At 53.6% G+C, this 24,815-nt stretch overlaps 1 protein-coding gene across 1 annotated transcript; it reads right to left on the bottom strand.

Moving 5' to 3' along the window:
* Nucleotides 1-20,656: 20,656 nt before the first annotated feature.
* LOC119096231 (muscleblind-like protein 2) lies at nucleotides 20,657-24,626 on the bottom strand. Its single transcript, XM_037219033.1, has 3 exons — nucleotides 24,266-24,626; nucleotides 23,211-23,295; nucleotides 20,657-21,329 (listed from the first exon to the last, which is right to left on the bottom strand). The coding sequence occupies exons 1-3, from the start codon at nucleotides 24,341-24,343 to the stop codon at nucleotides 21,166-21,168; spliced, it is 327 nt and encodes a 108-aa protein (XP_037074928.1). The 5' UTR covers nucleotides 24,344-24,626; the 3' UTR covers nucleotides 20,657-21,165.
* Nucleotides 24,627-24,815: the final 189 nt, after the last annotated feature.

The following is a 24,815-nucleotide window of genomic DNA, read 5'->3' as shown; positions in this document are numbered from 1 at the left end:
ACGGCGGGGAACCAAACTCCGCACAGAATGGTTAAACGCAGGAGCAATAACTAAAATACGTTGTCTTACTCCTAATGCAACTCGAGTAACGCACCATGACGCGAATATTGAAATGCTGGTGGTAGTAGCGGAAAACGGCGAAACCATCAAAACACGTGGACCGAAGACGTGATATTCTTTCTTGGAGAAAAGCGCATGGCCCCTGGGATATGAGTAACGTGCTTTGTGTCGTCAGCATGATGTGGTGGGTATACTATTGGTGAGCAAAGTAAATCGCTGACCGGAGGGCATCATTTTTTATTCAAAGCGCGCGTTTAGAGGCAATGCGTTATGTTTTATGAAACATCATCGATGATGACGCAAGCTTATGTATAGCTACTGGTGTATTTTTAGGTGGGAAAGGCCACTCCGGACAACACAAACTCTCTGTTAAATATGATCTTAAATACGTAATTGTTTGATTAAGTCATCGGAGGCGTGATCATCGAATGACCAGCTGAATGACAGAATTTAAATGACGTTATAATGACTTCATGGATGCTTTGGTGGCCTTGAAAAGGTCTCCCCGAAATAGTACGCACATCTTCGCGGGCGTGTAGCTCAGAAACTTCATGCTTTAGGTCAAGAGGACCAAGGCTGCAAACTGCACCAAGTGATCGTCAAAATGGCTATTCAGTTTGAAACCCCCTACAAAGGTGGAAGACTCCATTTCAGGCGCATTGAAGACTGCTTCCGGCCTGCACGTAGCGTAATGACCAGAATATGGCGGCACGGCAATATAATTACACTCGCGCGCGAAACGTGCGACTGTGTGCATTCAAATACCGCGGCCATCGGGCTATGAGCTGCCAGCTGAACACGCTGGTCTCAATAGATAATAATGAAAGGTACGGTTGACCCACCGATGGCCACAGACGGTTGACCCACTGTTGGCGTCTCGCTCCAGGCCAGCCGATCGGTCGCAAGGGTGGTTTGCACAGATACCGTGTCCAATCTAAAATAATTTTAATCGTGGGTGGCGGATGCAACTACGTGCATCCGATGTCACTGTTCCAGCACTGTTGTACGGCAAAGCAAATACTCATCGGGAGGCATTATATATTTCGGTCAAATCACCCATTCAAAGGCAGTCTCCATCTTTGTATGGGGGATTTGTACTGAAATAGGCACCATGAAGATCGTTCGGTACAGTTTACAGCCCTGCTCTTGCTAAGACCTAAAGCTCTCTAGTTTTTTTTTTGTCTACACGCCCGCAAAGATGTGCAGCCTTCTTCGTGCAGACTATTTTCATGTCATTGAGGCATACATGAAGCCAAGGAAACACCATTCAAAACCTGCCATCCCATTGGGCATGTGGCGTTCAAGGACAAAAAGGATATAATCGATGGGTCGGGCATATCTGACGTTTGTGAGCACGATTTCGAGGCAAATAGAACGTCAACTGGCTTACAACCAATGTCGGGCAGGCTGTGGAAATTTCAATCACGAATCATTTTCACTCGTTTTATGCTACATAATACAAAAAGTCGAACATCCTTATTCGTTATTACAGAAATAAAACTTGTAATCGAATAACTTAAAAATGGTGCCATAATCGAGGATGTCAACACAAGTTAACACCTTAAGCCCGCGGACAAATATGCAAGAACATTACGAGAAAGGACCAAAACACAAGTTTATAATGACATTTGGTTAAGTAAACATTCCAGCACCGCCACGGCCACATCTCGGAAAACTGGAGCACAGTGAGAGCTGGGGCGACAATCTCGCACGGCTTGTTTGACAATGCTTCAACGGCATACAAACACTCCATGACGCACCGAAACAATAACATATTAAGTAGCATAGTCATCGAATAGTGAATTGTGTTGTCTAGGGCAGTCTTTTCCACTTAAGATTATGCCAATGGTTATAACTGAGCTTTTTCTTGATATCTGATGCTAGTTTCAACGTTTTTAAACGTGAAACTTTCCCTTTAAGACGCGTTGCTAGCTGCTTCCGGCCTACCCGTATCATGATGGCTAGCTTGATGCCCGTATGCCCAATGAAATGTATCAAATGCAATATCGCGATTATCGTGCAGTGTGGCATCAAGTTTTTATTGTTGTGTTGCCTCAGTGCGTGCTATTATGTCGCGGATGGGAGAATTTTGAAGTGGTGTGCGAGCGTGGGGAAAAAGTGAGCATCAAAAGCAGTTTTTTGGCAGCGAGATGCCATCCTGTGCAGTGGCCTCTTGCAAGAATGTGAAACGGCACAATCAAGACATTTTCCTTTTGCAAAAAAAAAAACGATCCAACTGTCCTGGAAACATGAGTGAACCGTTGCTCTTGGACTAGCACCATAAATGCGGAGAATGCGTTAATCTGATCTGGTCATTTTCAAGATTATGACTATGATCCTGGCCATCTGGTTAAGGCCACTCTCATACCCAATGTTAAACCATGCCTTCGACCAAGTGCAGTTCCTTCTATGCGATTGGACATCGCCGGCACACTGAAGTGAGTATGTGTGTGCTTAAAAGGACAATTCCCGTCTGTTTTATGCAGAAATCTTTGAACCCGATTCAGTCACTAATGCTTGCATAATCCATACCGCTCCGTGCAGTTTGTAGACTACAATACGAGATTCAAGCGAGATTTTCCGGCCATAATCTTGTTTACAAAGTGAGGCCTGACTACTACACAAGTGGCACAGCCATCCATGCTACACGGGCGAAGGGGGTGAAGGTCAGGGACGTAGCCAGGGTTTGCGACGTGGGGGGGGGGGGGGGGAGTGGGGAAGGATGAGTTTGCCCGAGCGAGTCCTAGCCCCATTGACAGTACATTTACGCACTGTGAACTGACCAACAAACCCCACAGTCGTTAATAGGTACAGTACCTAGCGCGTCAATGAGATTATTATATTGGTTTGCCCTGGTGCCTTAAACAGTTCTTTCATCTGTGTACCGTACAAGTTCACTCGGCTTTTTGCGAGTCTTACTACTTTTAAACCCCTTTTGGGCTCTTCGTGTTACTGTTCATGGTAGTGTCTGAGATTTCAAATAAAGGCCATTTGCCCGGTCACCAAACCCCGGGAATACATACAATAAAACCGTGGTAAAAAAATGCTCCTGTGCCTAAACCATAGGCCTTGAACCTCACGGGCAGATACGAATGGAGGCGGAGGGGGGGGGGGGGGGGGCGTTTGGAGCCTCGGAGGACCGTCGGAGGGCTGTCGAAAAACTGAAATGGCGGCGTCACCCCCCTGGGGCAGCCGATGCAGTGATATGGGACCATGAAACGGGTCCATCCAGATAGATCCGTGGTTATGGCCAGGAGAGGAAGACATCAGAGTGGTGCACACGGTGCAGTATTCGTCGGCCGTTGACTGTCCCTCTTACCCGCTCGGATTATGTCACGCTGGACCACAAAAAGGTGATTGTGTATAAAAACAAGCATGCGACAACGAAAGAATGGGCATGTCCGGGTCCAAGACGTTTTGCTCTCGTAATAAAAAAACAAAACTGGTGATATGCAAAGGGGTCTGATTAATGCGCCTGATAGGTACGCGGAAATGACCGTTTCGTTGTGTTGCAGATCCAAGATCCAGCTGTGGTGGAAGCGGCAGCGCATACGGACGACGTACAGGCCGCCTACCAGCAAGTAGCCGCGATGCCTCCAATGCGCATCCTGAACGAAGTGGACGAGAACGGCGGGTTCGACGAATCGGGCAAAGGCAAGCTCCATGGCGGTGACGGCGAGAGGATCGAAAATGGCCCCCACTGCAGCGACGAAATGGACGAGCACACACACATCGAGCACGGGCCGCTGGCCTTCGTTGCGGGATTCGTGGCGGTCAAGTGCAAACACGTTGATCCAAGTATGGAACTGTCTACCTGAGAGGCACCACCCAGCTGTGTGCCAGACAGCTGGATACACACGGTTAGACAGGGTGATCTGATGGTGCCGTTGCCGGCCTGGACAAGCGTTGTCGAGGCTTTCGAGATCGTGTTCCAACAAGTGATGGACCGAGGCATGAACCGAGACATTGGCATCGTGGACCGCCCACAAAGCTCCTGCTTGGAAAGTTCTGCTGCTGCTGGACAAGCGGATTGCTCGGGAGCTAGTGAAGACGCGCATCCATCTGCACCTCGGATGGCTTAATCAGGCTGGGGCTGAGCGAGCTACTGCCAGACACGCGGCTAAACAGGTGCGACCTCAGGCGGACGGCGCGAAGTGAATATTGTTGTGCTTATGTAAGCTCCGCCCCCCTCCCCCCTCCCTGTTTATTTTGGGTCCTCGCCAAGTGGCCACAATGAAGTATATGCTGGGCGCAAGAATTCTCCGCCCCCCCCCCCCCCGCAGCGTTTCTTTGGGTCCTCACCAAGTGTGCACAATGAAGTGTATGCTGGGCGCAAGAATCGTTTTAGTAAAATATGGCGAATTATGAGTCATACGTGTGTTCGATAACTTGGCTGCATGGCGTGACAGATATGATCTTGATTAACGCCATGCACCACGACCTTAGAAGGCTTCGTGGCATAGTTGACGCGATGTGCAATGTCAACAATGTCCTATGTTCTACCAGGCAGCGTATCACTTCCGTCGTCTCAAACTGCCTCAATCGCACACCAGTGCAACCCAGCGCGTTATTATGTGTAGGGCTGAGGCTCAACGCGACAGGTCGGATGATGATCCTGGTGCCGCTCAGTTCTTCCTTTGGCAGCTGGACCTTGGCCAGGTTCGCTAACCCGCATTTAAGCAGCTGTAGGCTGACCAACTTCAATGCATCGCCGTAGTTTCAATGTTTGGCATCCTCAGCAAATGGGAGTGCCATGGCAGATGGGTTCCTGGTTCCTAGACCTATGTTCGCTGTTTTATAACAGGCGTGACAAAAATCCCCTTTCATATTTCCTCATAGTACTTTTTGAAGTGCCCTGTGGCGATCACCAGATGCATTTGTTAGAAGGTGCACCGGTGTAGCAGGCGCGAAGGTGATGCACCCGGCGCTGTGATGCCAGGTTGCGACTTTGTGACATCACTGTAATGGTGAAGGAAAAGTGCAGGAAAAATCCACGGGTGATCATACCTTATTACATGGCCTTGGCTAGAATGCAGCGGCCCGAGATAAAATGATCGTGATTGCACGCCGCATGTACGACAGAGGGCTTTCGACACCGCTGGTATCGCTTTTTCAGCTGCCTGTTCGATGCACTTGTCTGGAAAGGAAATCTACGTTACTCGATCGACCCTCCAACAGCCTTTTTAAAGATTTAAGCCAAGCCGTTGAATGGATGGATTTCTGGGTTCAAAGCTCACGCTAAGCAGGGCTTGTTATGTAAGCCCTGACTCCTCCCATCCGCTCGCGCAGTGCTAGGTCAACGGCAGACTTTAGTGATGAAAGTTTGACGTGCCACAATGCTCGGCGCGGTCCGTTCTACCCTCTGACGTTATCTGACCTTTATCGCGGCAGCTGCCACGGGGCGCAGGCCATACCTCTCAATGACAAGTAGCGAGCGCTTTAATCGTCTCGAACTCACCCTCCCACGTTTGGGTGAAGCGGAAGGCAGGCGCTCTAACTAACTGAGCCATCGGGACGGCCATCCCTTCATTCGATGTTGGCAAGCCGGTCGTATTACCAGGGGTTTTGCAAAGATATTGCGTCAAATTTAGACCACTTTTAACCGTGCCCGGCGGTTCCAATAATGCGCCACGACATCGTTGTTAGAGCACTGGCCGGCGATGTAAAGTGCCCAGGGCCGATGTGATCTTTTTGTTCAAATCACCCCTGCTAGGATAATGCTTCATTCTTTATCCGCAGCGTGATGACCAGAATATGTCGGTCCGGGGAAATGCGTATAAACGTGCAAAGCGAGCGCGACGGTAGGAATTTGATAGCACTGGTATACTTATATCACCTGACAGCTTAATTCACTTGGCTGATAACAGGGGCGGATCTAGCCTGGAGTTGTTGCTTTTTTTTTGGGGGGGGGGGAGGGGGCAACCGTTCGTCGCCAGCTGGCTGGTGTGGGATCCGAGGTCCAGTGCATGGTGCCTGTCGCGAGTATCTAGTAGGGACACCATTCAAGCACCGAAATGCTTTTGAATCTTAAACAGAAGTCAAAACAAAACAGCTAAAACAGTTAAAATTAAAACAGACGGTAAGAAGACGAAACTTTTATGAAGTTGTGGGAATGTTTCGGGGGCCAAAACATTCTCTCAGAGTTGTTTGGGGGGCCATGGCCCCGTGGCCCGCCCCCCGCCCCCCCGGATTCGCCTTTGGCTGATAAGGTTTTTTTCGGTCGGCCACCCGAAAGCGTCTCAATCAATACCAGCGGGCAGCCGCAACGCGATTTGCAGGCACTGCGTTCAATTTCGAATATTTCAGTCTTGCGCGGCGCGTTTTGCGCAAGCGGTTATCTTGTTGGCACACTTTACTGGTGAAGTAAATTGCTCACCGGAAGCATTACCTTTATGTTCCAGCCATCGGTCTGAGGTGAATTCCTAATTGCTGTTGGCCTGGCGGTAACGTGATGGCCAGAAAATGGCGGCCTGGATGACATGATTACGATTGCGCGCGGTAAGTGCGCCTGCGTCCGTTCGATAGCACTGCTATCGGTCCATCAGCCACAAGTTCAACGCATTTGGCTGCATACGGGATGCGTTATATTCAGTCCATCCCGAGAGCGCCTCATCCATTGCTGGCATAACTGCCGCAACGACGGCTTGGAAAGATATGGCGTCCGATTTCAAATGCTTTTAATCGATCGAGGTGGTTACACCCACGTACGCACAATGTCGTTCGGGCACTTTTGGCCGGCAGCTTGAAATCTCGTCGGGATCCATTACATTTTTTTGGTCGAATCACCCGTTTAAAATTACATTGCCAACTGCTGCCGGCCTGTCCATGTGGTGACAATCAGAATACGGCGGCGCAAGGTAAAAACGACCATGATTGAGTGCGGCAAACGCAAGAGTGAGCTTTCCACAGCACTGCCAGGCCTATCAGCTGCCTGTTCAACGCAATTGTCTGGTCAGGAAATCTACGTTATTCGGCGAGTCCCCCAACAGTCTGTCACTCAGCGCTGACGCGACCGCCGCAACAGCGGTTCGCAAGGATGCCACGTCCAGTCTCGTATGCATTGAATTGTGCGCGGCGGTTGCAACCACACGCACACGATGTCACTGGACCACTACTGACCGGTAATGCACATTGGTGATCGAACGGCAAGGTCTGTTTGTTCAAATCACCCCTTGACAACGTATTAGTGATAACTGGGTCCGGTAGCATGCTGGTCAGAATATGGCGACCCGGGAAAAAATATGATAATCGCGCACGGCAAGGGTAACTGAGCATTCAATAGCGCTGCTACCGGGCGATGTTGTATATTTGTGTTCTTTATCACGGGTGAGCTTGTATTCTTGTATTCTATATCACGGGTGGGCTTGTATTCTTGCATTCTATATCATGGGTGGGCTTGTATTCTTGTACATCTTGTTTCCGGTCGAGTCTCGACACCGTCTCATTCAGTGCTGACGGACCCGCCGCAACGGCGATGTGCAAGCATGTCGCGTCAAATCTAAAATGTTTTTAATCGTGACCGACGGTTATATCCACGTGCGCACGATGTTTATGTGCACCTAACGCGGATTCGAGCACCGTTGGTGTGCATGGTAAACTTCTCAGGAGCCGCCATGGCTTATTTTGTTCAAATCACCACTTGAAGGGGTATTGCTGGAGCCGGTCGATACGCGGTGTGCTGGCTCCAAAAGACGGCTCGGCGACAACACTTATGAACGCGCGTTACGAGTGCGCCTGTGGGCATTCTATATCGCTGGTTTATAGCTATCAGGTGCAGCGACGGATCCAGGATTTCTTCAAAGAGGAGGGCGGCATACAGCACTAGGGCCCCGAGGAGCTAAGGTCCCCTCTAAAATGTGTTATCTAGAGCAGTTTTGTCTACTTAAATGTATAACAATAGGTAGACGTGCGCTTGTTTCATTAGATCTGATGCTTACCTCAATGCCCCCAAATGCGCGATATTCTCTTGTTATTGTTAGATTGTAAGATTGTTAGTGGCCCGGCAGCGTAACGTATAGAGTCCCAGCCAGGGCGCAGTGCCCTCTGGGCGAGCGAGAACAGTCCAAAGCCCTTGAGCGATCGGGAGTGCATGGGCAAGTGAACGCATAAGGCCTCACAAAACAGCGGATGGTCATCAGAGCAATTCGAAATGTCCAAGACCAATGAGGCGGGTCCCTTTGTGATCAAGAGTGCCTGCGCAGGTGAACAGAGACGGCATCAAGAGCAGTGTAGGTTCCTCCGCGGTTGAGATCCAATGGAAAGTACCCTAGACCAATGTAGTGGACCTCTGAGCATCGAGTGCCGAGATACATCCAGTAACAGTCCAAGGCCCTCCAAGCAAGTGGAAAGAACCCGATACCTATAAGAAGGGCCCCAAGCAGCCGATATTAACACGGCAGGCTACTATATGGGCCAACAGCAACAGCGCAAAGAGCCTTTCGGGCAAATGGGTAGAATCCGTGGAGTTCCTCTGATCCATGAAGGGTGCCCCGGCAGGATAGTACATTGAGCCCCGACAGCAGTGTAGTGCCCTCCGAGCAGATGCCGGGAAATCAAGAGCAACTTGGAAGGCTCTTTAGTCGTTAGAGATTGTATTAACCCGGGAGGTGGACATATAGGGCCACGGAAACGCGTAATGCCTCTGGACTGCGTAATGAGCCTCCAATCATCCCCCAACCATCCCCTCTCAATCAGCGAGGAATTGTTTTGGTCTGCTCATGCTCCAGTCCCTTTCGCTCGCGACTCTCACTGGCCGTCTGGAGGCCCAGAGACGTCCAGTTTCTAAGTTTAAAAAGCGTCATTTAGCCGGGTACGGGCCCCTCAAAGCCTATGGGTTCCTTCGGGGACAAAGAGGAAGAATGACCCCGTGACCCTCTTCTTTGGACCTGTCACTGATGAGGTGACAGTTAGCACGTGCTCGAGTGGGGGTCAAATTCCCCCCCCCCCCCAAGGCATTCCGGAATGGTTTCTAAACGGCGCGTCCTAGCCGCGCCAAAATTAAAGAGCGCATCGTTTGGTATAAAACATTTGTATGTACCTTTTAAGGTCGCTGACCTACGGCTGGTCAAAGATAGGCCATGAATTCAGCGAAGTCAGTTTCTGGGGAATCGTTCAATATGATGCAACAACGGAGTGCTGGACGAAGCCATGCATCTCTCAGATACTTTCTCAGGCAACGCAATAATTGAATGAGCAAAGCCTATTGACCTAGGGTCAGGTATGAAGGTCAGACCCGGGTCAAAACCAGCCTGTTTTACTACTCTAAGGTTTGCTATATGGGATAGTTTCTGGTGCTCATTTTCAACTTATTGATAACAGGAACCGCGCGGACTTCTTAAAGGTCAGACTTGAGAGTTATTCAGGTCTTCAGACTTCAGCCTTCTTCTTCCAAGGACTTCTTAAAGGTCAGAATAGACCACTGACCCAAAATGACCCAAGTCAATATTTTGCTTTTAGAAACATACTGTCTCTGTCGCTTATTCAAATGCAAAACTCGAAGCAGTGTTGTATGATTTTGGCCACCATGCATTCGAAAGGTTCAACAGGGTCACTGACCTTCAACGAACATGTGACCTTTTGCTTAAAACGGATATCTAGGTTCTGGGGTATTTTGAAGACCAACCTGGAGTTTGACCTTGTTTGACGTTATTTGACATGAGGGTCATAACATAGGAGCTTAATACTTTGACCTCAGTGAGTTTACATACAGGCCAACACTCCTCGTGAATTTGGTGTCTCTAGCTCTGTTAGTTTCTGAGATCTCAGAGGAGGTAAAATTGACCCCCACCCGAGCGAGGAGTATCCAATCGGCCACCCGGGCGCGTGCTAAACACACTTGGTTGGATAGTGGATGTAATTTATTCGCTCGACCTCCGACAGCGTTGCATTCAACGCTGGCAGCAACGGCGATTTGCAAGGATATCCCGTCCAATTTAAAACACGTTCAGTCGGACGCGGCGATTGAAATCACGTGCGTACGATGTCACTGATTTAGGGAGCACCGGCCGGCAATGTAAATCGCTCATCGGCTGAGATGACCTTTCTTGGAACCAACCCTTGGCGTCGCGTTGCCAACTGAAACCGGTCTGCCGTCAGCGTGAAGGCCAGAACGTGGCGACCCGGAAAAAATATGAAAACACGTAAGGAGCGCGACTGTGTGCACTGGAGAGCTCTGGTTTAGAGCTGTCAGCTGATAGATACGCCATCAGCTGATGCTTACCAGCTGACAGCTCAACAAGTGCGTTGAACTCTCCGAACCGTTTACACATATTTGCGCCCACCGCGTTCGATTAAGTGGAATTAGAATTCGATCCGGGTTTAGTCGTAAATCGTCCACGCGGCCCTTTCGTCAGCATTGAATGAGACGCCGTGCGGGCGTCAACCGAATGTAATATATCCGCTATTTAGACAAGTGTGGTGAACTGGCAGCTGATACCCCTATTTAGACAAGTGTGGTGAACTGGCAGCTGACACCCCGATGGCAGCAGTGTCAAATGCAAAAAGTGGCACTTCTCGCGCGCGAACAAAAGCGTTTTTCCCAAGCCGCCGCTTTCTGGACATGACACTATAGGCAGACCGGCCTCGGTTGGGCGTGTACTGTGAAGGGGTGATTTGAACACAAGTGGTCATCCCGACCAATGAGTCATAGCCAGCCAATGCTGCTCCTACAACATAGTGTGCATGTGATTGCACCCCCCGCTGCGCACGGTCAAAAGTATTTTAAATTGTACGCGGTTCCCTTGCAAGTCGCCGGTGCAGCAAGCTGTCCGACAGTCCAATTGAGTTAAAACCATGTTTCCATCAACGAGGCAAGGTGTACTTGTAACACAATCGTGGTTGTAGTGGCATTCGACTGTCATATGAGTGGCAGACACGAGCAGCGACGGCGGCAACCGGTCAGTGACCCCGCACCCGTCAAATCGTTACAACAAAAGGCGCTCTAGGTGGGCCGTCTGGCGGTTCAGGGTGAGCAGCAGCCAAGCCTACTGCAGCCAGTCGATTGCCCGCGGCTTCGCGCCCACCTTTAGTCTGGGTGAAACCTTGAGCTCTTGAAGATTCGCTGGCTTATCCACGTGGACGTAGTTATTGAAGCTACCCCACGGCATGAAGCTCAGGGTTGACAGGTCGGGCGAGTGAAGAGCCGCCTCACGGCAGTCTTAAGCTGGTGTGCATTCCAGCGAAAGGATTCCCGAACCAGTCCAGTGAAGTCCATACCGTATGCGATGTCAGCTCGTCCTGCCGCAGCCACTGCTAATCCCGGTCAATCCCGCGAAGCCGCCCCAGAACCGCCCACAAAGGCGCCGGAGCGCTGGCGATGTAGCACTCTGAGGTGGTGTTGACAGGATGCTTGTTTTCGTCTTAAAAGAGGCGTCTTCTGCAGTCAGGATTTGCCGGCCGTGAGATTGCTGATGACTACCACTGTTGTTATCGCGTTTTACTATCAAATGGTTAGTTAAATGGTGTCTCAGCCTTGATTGCGCGACAACACGCTTGCCACTGGTAAGTAAACGTGGGCCAGCTTTTATCTGCGCTACCTTGTATAAACGGCAGTTTCACGTGGACAGTCTGTTTATTTCATCTTCCTAGACTTCCTAGCGAATCTGATGCATTATGAAATCGAGAGTTTGCCGTGCAATCGGGGGACTTCGCTCAGAGCTCCGCGCGTTCGTTCTCACGGAAAAGAAGGGATAATTTAGCGCGTCTGCGTCCACACGACCGGGTCAGAGGACATGTACACTGCTCTCGCCTTTTGGGATACAAGGACTGCTCACTTAATAGCCAGGGAGTGCGTGAAACTGTAATAAAACATGATGGGGGCGGCCCAAAACCTTTAAGACTTAGCTCGAGCTTTAAAGCTCTTCATTTCATTAATTTCTGGGATGAGCCTCCACGCCAAGCAATGCTTGTTTGGCGAGTTCTGATCAGATAGTAAAATTCCGGGTCGACGGCAGAACTTCGCGGCAAAAGCTTAACCCGCCTCAATGTTAAGCACGGTTCACCCCACCTTCTGACGCGTCACCCGACCGTTAGCACGGCTGCGGGGTATCCCTGTCGCGAACAAACAGGTCTGTGAATCGGAAGGCAGGCGCTCTGACCAGCTGAGCTATTGTAGCGGACCGGTGTAGTCAGCAAATTTCCCCACAGGCTCTTGTCGGTGCGTGTCATGCCACACCATTATACATAACACCGGCTCTGTGCGCCTAGGTACACCTTCAATGAACAGTAAATGACGCCTAGTTAGTAACGTCGATCATGAGACCTTGCATTTCTAAGACCTTTCTGTGAATTCGCTAGGCTTTCCGCACAAATGCAGCTTTACATAATGCTGGAATGGGAATTTATCCCTCCGCAGCAAATCAATTCTGCAAGCTATGATTTATTTGAAAAGCTTTTTGAGTTGGAGAATGTAAATCAAAGTCGCCGAAATCCGGGGATCATTCGTGTTTTGGGGGATAGGTTAGGCTATCGCTCCATGCCCCCCCCCCCCCCCCCACCCAACTGATAATAACAAGCGATGCCTCTGCTTGAGTCACATTCCTCAGATCGAATGCCAGTAATTTCTGTACTTCTCGGGGATGGTCCAAGGTATGTAGTACACGACTTGGGAATTTTGCACTAATTCGTGATACTCAAAATGCAAAGCACAACGTTTGCATGCACGTTTTGCGGATTCTACGGGACCAACCATTATGTTATTAACAGTGGGTATATCGCGTTAAATATCTACGAATTTCGATCGGTTCGCCGCCTTTTGCTGTCACCTCATACATTCTAATGTTCACGTCATTCCATGTAATTTGGCTCATTATGATTTACAAGCCGTGTACAACTTACTGCTTTCATTTTTACCCATCGACAGCAAGGTCGGTGACCTACCAAATGCATCCTTTGCTGTTTTCGTCGTGGGTTAGTTTAAGGGACTGTTCCACGTTGGAAAATATTGATGCATCACACATAACAAACAAAGCTCAATGTATCTGTAACGTGATGTCGTTATCGCCCTGTTTCGTCGTGCGCGAGTAGCAATAATGGATACAGGCAATCCCTGTATTCGCACGTTTCATATCAGTATCTATGTAGGGCCACCGCGCCTGGCTCAGCGCCTCAACTTCAACGGCTTTACCAATCCCGCGTCATTTCGCGCACAGGTGTAGCTTGTACCGCACCGCCGGTTGGTGCTGCCACCTGGCCGGACAGTCATCACAATCACTAGTTGCGTCATCACTTACGAGATGACGTCAGGTGCACAAGCCAAGCCAAGCGCACGCCACACCTCTTCTCACCACAGTAAACGAAAAGTGAAACCCACCCTTAAACAAACATACACAAATTCTTATTTGCAGCATACGGCACATCTCTTTTTCCACAGGAACTAAGTGCTGACACTTAGGATACCAAGTGTAGGGAACATGAAAACACTGTCGTTTCCAAGGAGGGAAAAGAAAATAACTACCGATATAGATACAGGAAGCACAGTGTTACACGCGACATACGACACATCTCCTTGTACATCTTTACATCTCCGCGGTCTCAAAGCGGTATACACACAGTAAAACACTGATCACTGACTAGCGAAAAATTAGACATTTAGAACATTGACAACTTTACCGTCCTCCCATCTAAATAATGACACACCTGTCGGGGCCTGTAATGGGTCAGGCATGTTGAGGGCCGAGAAGCCTGCGCTGATCCGCGAAGGAGAGTGGGAGAACCGCCAGGGTCTGTCTCAGAGGTACCGTGCTCGGGCGCCGAGCGTGATACCGGACCCAGGCTCTGAGCCGGCACTGGATTATCACGCGGGGTCCCCCAGGCATCCTGCGGCGACCGTGATGGGGTCACCGGCGGGCTCACGCCACATCATCTGAGAGATCTGCCCTGCGGTGCAGCACGCTGTCGACTCGGACCCAGAAGGAGCGCCGCCCCGTCATCACGCACACTCCAGGTGACCACGTCCCCTAGGATGAAGCGCATCCTCACAGACTGCCCTGGAACCAGGGGCGGCACCGGTCTGGCCTTTCGATCACAGACGGAAGCCTGACGGGCTTTCTGGCGCGAGAGTATCTCGGCAACTGCAGAGAGGTAGCGCGGGAGGAGGGCGGATCGGAGTGTCGGTAAGAATGTCCAGCAGGCACGACCGAACAGTTTCTGTACCGGAGAAACAGTCATCCCTTCACTCAGAGTATTCCGCCGCATGAGTAGTGCCCAGAGCGCAGTTTTACCGTCTTTGGTTGCTTTGCGCATCATAATTTTTTAGCTTTGACCGATTTTTCGGCTTTACCGTTTGACTGCAGGCGTCGCGGACTGCTGGTCACGTGACGAGTCGAGAGGGTGTCGAGGTCGCTGGTGAACGCGCGGAACTCGCCGCTGTTCAACGGGGGCCCATTGTCGCTGACCAGAGCTGCTCAGTATATCTCTGCAGTAGTTACTGACCAGTAGATCCAGTAACCGTGGACCAGCGTCTCCAGCAGGCCGAATCGAGCGAGCTGTGAGGTTAATGCAGCTATGACGTGAGGCACTGTGGAGCGAATAAGGAGTTCAACCGCCACCAAATCTGTATAATAGACCACGAGCAGCAGATACGCGGAGCCACGCGTTTCGAACCGATCCACTGCTACTGCTTCCCACGGCCTTCTCGGAGCTCGTGTGGGAGCAGCGGCTCAGGCGTCTGTGCAGGCTGATATGCCGAACAAGCCGGAACCTGAGGACATCCTCTCCTCTCATGCTGGACATTCCAATCCAGACCACATTTCACCGCGCCAATCGCAGGATTGATGCCACGCCGATGTGAGCGCTGTGGAGTCGAGTGATAATGCCTCGCTGCTGGGACGACGGCATGATCATACGCCGTCCTTCTTATAACCGTCTTGTGGTGCCAACTCCTCGCAGGAGGGATGAAATGCCCTAAAAGTGACCGGCAGATGGCGCCCGGGGTCCGGCCATCCCCGCCGCAGCTGTCCGGCGACCTCCATCAGCACGGGATCGGCTTAAGTAGCTGCTCTAATCGCCCCCAGCCGCTGGAGAGCCACGGAGATACCATCAGTCAGGTGAAGCAATGACGTGCCAGAGCGAGCGCTGTCCGTGGCGTTTTAATGGGAGCACGACTCAAGGTATCCGCGGCAGGGACCTACGACTCGGGACGACACACTACCTCGGAATAATATCTCTGCAGCTGAAGCAGCATTTGCTGGGGGTGCAGCGGAGCATAACATGGCAGCTTCGCTACGATCGAAACCACCGGTTTATGGTCCGTATCGACCGTCACGTGCTTGCCATTCACGCACTGATCCAAGCGTGTCATCACAAAGCTGACAGCCAGGAGCTCCTCTTCCACATGTGAGAATGCGATTTCACATGACGTGAGTGAGCGGGAACAATGGGTGACGGGCTGTTCCTCCCGTGACAGAACAGCACCGAGACCGAAGCTGGACGCATCGCCCCGGACGCATCGGTAGCATCGCACATCATCGCACGGCAGCCTCTGCACATGGATTGTAGACCTTCAAGACGGGGGCATTCGTCAGAAGCATCTAAACTTTGTCAAATACGTCCTGGCACAAATGGGACCATGACCGCTCGTTGCGCGCCTGCGCCAGCTCAAGGAGAGGAGCCGGGAGATGCGGGACGTTCGGGATGTAGCTTACCTTTCCCAAATTGAGATAGAGGAGCTTAGCATTCCCAAAAACCTCCTCAGACTAGGCACGTTGATGGGGACTGGATGCTGCTGAACAACCGCTGCTTTTGCCGGATTTGGCACCATATAGGATACGACCCATTCATTTGACCTCCGGTACCTTGTACCGGAACTTATCAGAGCTCAGAACCAGGTGCCGGGCACGACGGCGATCAAGGGCACACAGATTTTGCTCGTGATCCCGCTCCGCCTCTGCCAGCGGCACTGCGATAGACATAGTCTAGCGAATTACAATTTTTCACATCAACCAGATAGAGGCGCAGAGGTTTTGAAGCTGAGAATCGGAGCATTTGTATCTTCCACAACATTTCACTTCAATATACAAACACTCTCAGACACAGGGTTATGAAGCTGCGAGTCGACTATGCCATCACCGTATACAAGTCCCCCGTGAAACACACACAAAGCCGTTGTACATAGCTTCAGTCGCGCTCAACCGACCTCCCCAGAGGCACGGACATTATCTGCCCTAGACAGCACATCGCACTCCGCACACGAATCGATCAAAAATGTCACTAAGGCCCTGCTGTTGTGTACAAAGTTTTACGAGCCTTTCTTGGGAAGCTATCGCCGGCCGCCGACATAATGTCGTGCAGCATCGCTCCACCGTCGTCTGCAGTGTCGGGCTGGGTCCGCGCGGCGGCCGCTTGACGCCGGTCGAACCCGCCACCGCCACGCATCCGTCCCTCTTGTCGTCTATCTCGCTTCATCTTGCACCCTCGCGGCATCCCGCTTGTCCGGGGCAGGCTGCATGCGTCAGCCACGAGTGGGCCGAGAGCCCCGTGGGGAGGGGATCCTGACCGGGTACTCAGCGCGCATGCGCGGGTTAAAGCCCGGCGGTTGGCCCCCCAGACGCATGCAAGTCTGCCCCACCATTAACCATTTTCCTTCATTCCATAGCCCTGAAATGATCATTTCTGGCTGAAAGGGCTCTAATGAAAAATTACCGCCACCGGGCGCTGGTTCCCGCAGCTGCCACCGGCCAGGTGGCGGCGCCACCGTCGGTAGGCCGGCGGGCGGCGGCGGCGTCAGGTGGGCGGCGCGGGCGGCAGGCCACGCCGGCTGTCGGTCGGCTGCATCACGGTGGGGACAAACAGGAGTCCCCGCGAAGTGATTGCCGCCTCTGCAGGTCAAAACACTCTTTTCCCCACACCGGACACAACCGTCTGTTCATGACGTGGTGCCTCCCACAAAGCTTACACAGGTGAGAGGAGCCTGCTAGCATAGTGCAGCTCTCCTCCGCGGCTGCGATGACACGGCTGCGGTGACGGGGGCTGCTCTTCTCCACCCATCACCTTGATGTCGTGGCTCGCCGCCTCTTCGGCGAGGACAATGTCCGTCGCAAGGGCGAGCGTGAGTTCAGACTACTTTTGAAGCGCTTGTTGCACCTGACGTTCTCGCGCTCCATAGAAACTGATCTCTCCATAACTAACATAACCATAACATAAGGAACTCCATAGAAACCTGATCATATTGTCTTCGTCGAAAAAGTCACAGGTTGCAGCTAGGAGCCTCAGTGCTGACACAAACTGCCTCCAGGCCGCTGGTTGCGACTCAAAAAGCGGTAAGTTTCTTGCCAGTCGGTAAAATGAGACACTGCGACTTAGTGTGATCCTTTTCCAGCACAGGCAAATGAAATTGCTTCTTGCACTGCCCGTGGCCTCTCCCATGCCTCGGACGCTGTGGCACAATAAGCCCATTCCCAGCGCCATCGCCGCCACTCAGACGTCAAAGACCACGCCGAAATGTTCAATTCACGCAGCGGGTGAAAATTCGGGTTGATGATGATTCGAACACTGTAAGTTTTTATCTCTCTGTTCTGCGGTGCGCGAGTAAGAATGAAATGATGAATGCAAGCAGTCTCCGTGTTCGTACGGCTCTACTCAGCATCTTTCTAGGGACACCGCCTCCATCAGCTTCTAGACCTCAACATCTCAACCACTTCCGCGCCAGGGCACGCGCGGCTGTCGGCTACCCCTCCATCGGTTGGAACTGCCACCTGACCAGCCAGTCATCACGATCACTAGTTACGCCATTACCCACGAGATGTCGCCAGGTGAACAAGCCAAGCCAAGGGGACATGGCACTATTGGTATGCTTTAAGAGCGAGACTTTTTTTGCAAAACACAATTTCCCTGTTAAGTGAATGTGCTCCTCAATACATCATTGTTTGTTTACACCATGGATAATGTTATGACGATCCTGCCAGGCTGGGTGTAGGCGTTACCACTGCAACGAGCGGCACGACTCTCCTGTGGTTCTCTTACGCGCCCGCAAAATGGCGTTCGCAAAATGTCGCGCCCGCATTACACGCCGCAAAACGTCTGTGTAAATTTATGTTGCATGCATCGTGTTCATGCGTTGTGGCTTTTTCCTGTGATGGCCTCGTATACTTTTCCGGAATAGCTTATTTCTCATTTGCGTTCGCATTTTCGGTTACAGCACTATTCTCTAAAGGAATGTTTCCACTTGAAGATATTGAAGGAAGCATCGGACATGATATGAGCTCACTTGGTATGATCGCAAGTGCAAATGTGTAATTGTTTTCACAAAGACTGCTCTCAACATCACGATGTCACCATTTTATGCATATGCTCAATGCTTTTGTTTGTTCGCATCATGGAGCAGATTCGCTGCCAGGCTGGCTGTCAGGGTCTTCACGGACAACTTATTTGTAGTACTTCAACCGGCCACAATGTGGCTTGTTCAGGCTTGCGCGTCAACTAAACCCACGCCCGTTATGCGCGTGATGTACTTCTGTATGCTGGGGCTGGACACTTCAGATATGAATGATTGACGTTTCGGCCGCACTCGCCGGCGGAAGTACGTCTGCTAGTCTGTTACAAAAACGTGACGCATCCTCGCCGTACTCCCGTAAGGAAAACCTGCATACGAACCTGACTATTGCTGTACTGCCATACATCTTGTGCGCAGATGATTCGGTCTTCCTGCTTGGACGTCTCCCTCGTCACTGCTTTCAGTGTCCGGCCATGCGTATTTTTCACACGCCTACGCACCCACACTCCACGGGATAACGAGCGCCGGGAGGAGAACTGCACCGGCCTGCGCACGGTCTGGCCGGCCGGACAGGGCCAGTGGCTCTCTGCGGCGGCGCCCGCGGTCTCGCCGTCCGCCGGCCCCCAGTAACGGCCGCTGCAGCCTGGACGAGTTGCCAACACAATCAATACGAAATAACTTTATTCAGAGTTTTATCAATGAACAAAAAAATACAATTCTGGAGGGAAATATTACAAAACATGTGAATAAACTGGTATCCACACTTTGCTTAGAACGTCTCTCTAATGCGGTGGAGGGAATCCCCTACGCTTGTGGTCTTTTCCGCACATCACAGTTTAAAAAAGTAATGCAAAACATTGGTAACACCTATATTAAACCTATACAAACAGGGCGCGGACGGGGCAGCGGGCGACGGCGGCGCGGGCGGCGAGTATCTTCACGGCTGCGGCGGCGACAGAAGTGCGCCAGCTACACTTGTACTGTCCGGTTATGAAGAGGGCGTGTTGGCACGCCGGCGCGCCCGCCGCCCCAGCCCGCGCGCGGCACGTAGCACCAATCAACAGCGGTGAAGAGAGAGACAGGACAGAATGAAAGGAGAGAAGAAAGAGCGAGAGGAGAGAGAGGAGAGAGAGAGAGAGGGAGAGAGAAGAGAGGAGAGGATACGAGAGAGAGAGAGGTAGAGGGACAGTGAAAACGAGATTAGCAAGAGAGAGTGAGGAGAGGACAGGCCAGGGCGGCGCTGCATTAGTGTGCTCGCGGCGCGCCCCCCCGAGCGGACAGCCGACGCGGACGACGCCGGCAGCCCCCCTCCCCCTTCAGACACTATTGCACACGGCACCCGTATTCTGTCCGCCGACGGCCGGGCTGCGGCCTAGGGCCGGCCCGCACCCCGGCGGTTACCCATGCGACTGCGGCGCGGGCGCCGGCGGCCCGGCCGGCCGGGCGGCCGCCGCCTCTCGGAGGCGGCGGCCGCGCCCCGCCGCGGCCCGGACTCCTGGCGCCCGCGCGCGCGAGACCCGATCAGCGTGCCCCTCCCCGCCAAGTCACCGGCGTCGTCCAGGGTTACTTCAGAAGCGCAGTGTTCACATAGCGTGTAGCCTGCCCGGTTGCCCCGAAGGGTCTGCCCACCGGTGGCGGCGTGAAACAATGAGGGAAGCATGCAACACATACGAGCGACCCCACGAAGGCGGGGCCGCGCCGGGCCGACGCGCACGCGCGCTGGTCGGGGCGCCGGGCCCCGGCCACCGGTCGCGTCCCGTCCAGCCCTCTCTATGCTAAGCAAAAGCGTTACGACCGCAGTGTCGCCCGCGTGTAGGCGGCACTGCCGTCGGGCGGCGGCCAACTAATCCTAAATCTGCGTGTTGAGGATATCTGGGTTTGGCATGCGGGGCCCCGAACTCGGTGGCGCGGACCGACGCCACACGCGCGCCGCACTGCCGCGCCGCGGTCCGCACCGACCGACTGCGATTAGATCGCTGGTGGCGCCCGACAGCGCCGTTTAGAACGGACGGCGCCGGCCGCCCACTGGCCCCGGGCCCTCGCGCTCTCACAAGCCAGCAGGGGTCAACTTAGCGCGCTGCTCAGGTACAACCCAGCAGGTCGAGAAGCGGGGCGACGCGGCCACGGCGGCCCGGGTGGCCGGCTGCTATGGCACTGACTGGGGCCTGGAGGCGCCGCCCCTGGCCGCCGTCGGCAGCGTCGCCGGGCCGCCGGCCGCGCCGCCGGCGGCAGCGCGCGCGGCGGCCGCCAGCGAACGCGTCACAAAGCCAAGCGGTTCTGCCCACCAGCCGGAAGAGGACGTGACCGGGCGGGGCGGGGCGGAGCGGACCGGCCGCCGCCCCCGCCACCCGCCCCACGCACCCTGTGTCTCTGACTAGACCCTCCTTATAAATATGTACAAACAACCCAGTCGATGGCCGCTCCCAGGGGGCGGCCCCGGCGCCAGCCCGCGACCTGACTGTCCCGGCGGAGTCGGGCCCGCCCCCTCTCCACCTTGTGGCATCCAATACCCAAATATCCGCGCGCTATCTAACACTCTTTTGAAGAGCTCCGATAAGGTACTTGTCTATACAAAATGAGAACACTTTAACATGAACTATCACTTAAGTTCAAAGGGTGGGCGGCGTGCGTCGCGGCCCGATCCTGGCCTCATGCTGGGTGGAGCCGCGACCGACACGGCCGTACGCCGGCCACAGCCCCCACCCCCGCCCACCCGCCCACAGATAGTTTGATTTCGCGCCCGCCCTGCTTCGGCGGAGCCGGCTGACTTGTCTACAGCACACAGCGTCAGTGGTTTGATTTGCCCGGGGTGCCTGTGCGGTCCGCCCGCCGGCCGGCCGTGCTCCGTGCGTCGCTCTGTGTCTGTGTGACGGCGCGGGGCTCGGCGCCGCGCGCGCTCAGAGCAGCTGGAAGCTGACGGCGCGCGCCGCCGCCGCCGACTCGGTCGGCGAGGTTGGCAGCACCGGCAGGTGGTAGTACTTGCAGCGCGGCCGCGCGCACTTGCCGCGCACCGAGTCCCGGCACACCGTCACCTGGTTGCTGCTGGTAATCTCGACATAGTCTGCGGCAGACGGGTCAGCCGGGGTGTCACGCGGCGCACACTTCCGCCCCCTCCACCCACAGGCACAACTCATGTTAAGGACGGCTCGCGCAGACAACTGTCGTCGGCACTAGTCAGCAGCATCTGCCCAATTTACGAAACATATACGCAGCAACTTCTAGCTTCGTATCACCTCAACGTTGTGGGGCCATCCGTGGCGTACTTTTTATTAACTCCTGTGAACTCCATCGTCTCGCCGCACGAAAGGGGAACCCCTCCACTGCCCTCGGTCACAGCTCCCCAACTTGACTCGGGGTGCAAGCCCCGCTTCCAGTCCTCCAGTACAAAGGAGCCCAACGAGCAGAGGATCACACCTTGCAAAGCTCCCTCGAGTGATCTTGAACTTGCAAAACTGATAGCGGGGTCAGTCTCATTCTGATCGGCATTTAGCCCACGGATTCGTATAATACGTGGGTCGAGAACACCACCGACATTACCGACGTTCCGAGATTCCAGAATTGACGATATCGATCCGCTCATTTACTATGAGCGTATGTGCCGACGGCGTATTTCCTCTGTATACAAGCCCTCACCCATACACGATCCCGTCAACCAAAGCGCAGCGCTACTTTTTGCTCGCTGGCAAGCCGGCCAACGTGTGACGTTAAGGCTTTCTCGTTTCGTCACGAACTAGTCTGCTGAGTCGATGTTTGGCGGCAGCGGCGAGGCCGCGAAGGCCGAGGGCGAGCGGCCGCCCGCCTCCCCCACCCACCGGCAGAGGTCATTCAGGTGGAGGTCACGCCAGCGCGGGCCGGTCACCTTCGCACGGGAGGGGCTCCAAGTCCTCGAAGTGCGTGTCATTGATAGTCCCACGTGGATGTATCCGTGGATCGGGGGGGGGGGGGGGGTAGATCAAGCATCCTCTGCCGATGCTCTTTGCCGGCCAAAGCGTATGGTTGACCTCATAGGTGGTAGCTTAGAGATAGTAGCTTGCTAGAGCCACAGGATCACGGGACCACAATCGGCGATTTCACCTCAAATGTTAACTGTAATAAGGCGCAACTCACCCAGACACCCCATACCTGCGAATTCGTAACTACGCATGCAAGCAAAAACGAAACTGCGCGACATCAGTGTTTGACGTAGTCGTGGGATCACAACGAAAGCGCGAGTATGAAAAAATCCAATAATGGCTGACGGCTATGAACTTCGACGAAAATAGAAGAGCGCTAATTCCGTGGAATTACAGTACGTGATACGCTAGAGACACGCCATCGACGCCGATTGACGTAAACATGGCGGGGTCTGATCACTGGCCACTTCAACAAGCTCGAGTAAGGAGCGGGCAGGGTCACTAGGCCCAGCGCGCGCACTATACTGGCTGTCCTGCATTGCTTCACCTGGTCAACTCTCAATTAGCGGCAGGTTCGCCAACACGTAAACGGGATTCACAGTGTCTTCTATGGTCCTGAAGCCGCGTTCAAACAGATTTCTGCGGTCGTGAAGCCGACTTTTTCACGTTACACCGTATCTTCAATTATACCCCTATAATTGTAAAGAACTGTAGTAGCATCACACCGAACGAACTAAACAATGTCAAGCGTAATTGACCCATACAACAAAATAGGCTGCTAATTCCGCATCGTTAAAATGACTAGGTCCAATGCCACGTCAACGTCATAAGTCAACGAAGTCAAAAGTTGGTGTGTGGTCGTTCATAAGTTCACATTTGAAAACACAGCATCGGCCACCACCTGAACGGAAGGGGCACGCCCATGGCCGACTGATATCGTTCAGCCTGGATTGAAGACATTCCATCAACAGTTATGTCATAAGCCCAACCACTAATAAAACATGTGCCTTTAGCACTGGGCACCCCGGGTACAACACTCGTCCACGCACCTGGAACATAGTGCACAAATTTACAGGCTGGCCGGATGCAGGCTCCTTTCTTAAAATCTTGGCACACTGGAAGGTTGTCCAGCAACTGGAACACAGGAGGCCGGTAAGCGGGGCCCGGGTCGGCAGGGGTCACGGTCACAGGCGACAGTGGGGCGGGCGGCAGGCGGGCCGGCGGGCGGCGTCTCAGCCACCGGCCGCCCCGCCCGCCACCCGCGCCCTCGGTACGCAACGCGACCTATCGTTACAGTGGCACTGACTGACTGACTGACGTCTTGTTGACTGAGGCAAACGCGGCCTGCAAGCGGCTCACAGACAACTTGATGTGACCAGCAATGACTGTTGAAGCGTCGTTACTTGGCGACATGCTCAACTATGCATTCGATTTAGCCACAGTTTCAAGAACCTCTTGACTTTGATATAAGCAGCGGCAAACTAAATTGAATACTGCCAAAAGAAAAGAAACACACGAAAGCAGTAAAACCGCAGCCGTAGGGCCCAAAAGCAGCGGGGTTGCTGGGTTGTCAGGAAGGCAAGGTCTGTTAAAAGGACGGGCGCGTCGTACGAGAAGTGAAAAAAAACAGCGAGAGCAACACTCCACGACAGTGGAGGGGAACAGGATATAGCAAGTGAGAAAAATATAGAAGTCGCTGGGCAAACGGCGAGATCTCAGACGAAATCGACGGAGAAGTCCAGACACAGAAAAGACGCAGTCGGAGACAGAGAGGGTGGGCGGGACGCATCAAGTGCTCGGTGGCAAGGCGTCGGGGCAGGACGGCGCCCGCTGGGAACGGGTCAGGACCGCCTGAAGCCTGGACTGGGGCCGGTTGGGGACGGCGTGTCGGGGGGCCCGCGCGCGGGCCGCCCGGGGACGGGAGACGGCGCGAAGACGTGGTCCCGGCAGCAGCGGGGCTGACGCGGCCAGCAGGCGGCCGGGCGGGCGGCGCCCAACATGGCGCGGGGAGGCGGGAGCCGGGACCACGTCTTGACGGACGAGAGCGCAAGCGGGACCACAAGCGGGCCCCACGGCTGCGCAAGGTAAAATCGCTTCATACTACCTGTCCCACATTATCCGTGTATGTCACAGAGTGTGCGTTATTGCCTAGCGTTCGGCGGCGAGCCAGCCCAGCCAGCATGCACAGGAGTCGAAGCCATGCCACGGGTCAGGAGGCGCCGCCCGGATCGCAGACGATCCAGACCGGCGCGCCAGTCAGGGAAAGAGTGGCCAAGTGCGGTCGATTCCGGCAGAGATGCGGCCGACGAGTGTTGACAAGTAGCGTTTCGGTTGAGACGGGCCGTCGCCGGTTCAAAGCCACAGCCGGCGCCATTCCGACGAGAGCGCAGACAGCGGGCCAGGTCAGCAGGAGCCGGGCCGAGGAAAGGGCCAGCGGGTAAAGGTGATGGCGAAGGATGAGGCGGGATCAGCAGTCGATGTTACGGGAAGAACATGGAAAAGCCAAACAGAGAGAAATTATGTCTGGTAATATGACATCACATATGAAGCTGGGAAGCGGTTCGGACTACAAAAGCACCTTTCCCGACGTCCGTCATCACTTGTGGCCTCAAGCTTCTAAAATATTAGTGAAAAAGAAGAGCCCAAAATTGGGT

The sequence above is a fragment of the Pollicipes pollicipes genome, unplaced genomic scaffold (genome assembly GCF_011947565.3).
Source record: "Pollicipes pollicipes isolate AB1234 unplaced genomic scaffold, Ppol_2.1 Scaffold_4295;HRSCAF=5057_pilon_pilon_pilon, whole genome shotgun sequence".
Lineage (NCBI taxonomy): Eukaryota > Metazoa > Arthropoda > Thecostraca > Pollicipedomorpha > Pollicipedidae > Pollicipes > Pollicipes pollicipes.
The sequence above is the reverse complement of the archived record's forward strand: the minus strand, read 5'-3'. Positions and strand labels throughout refer to the sequence as shown.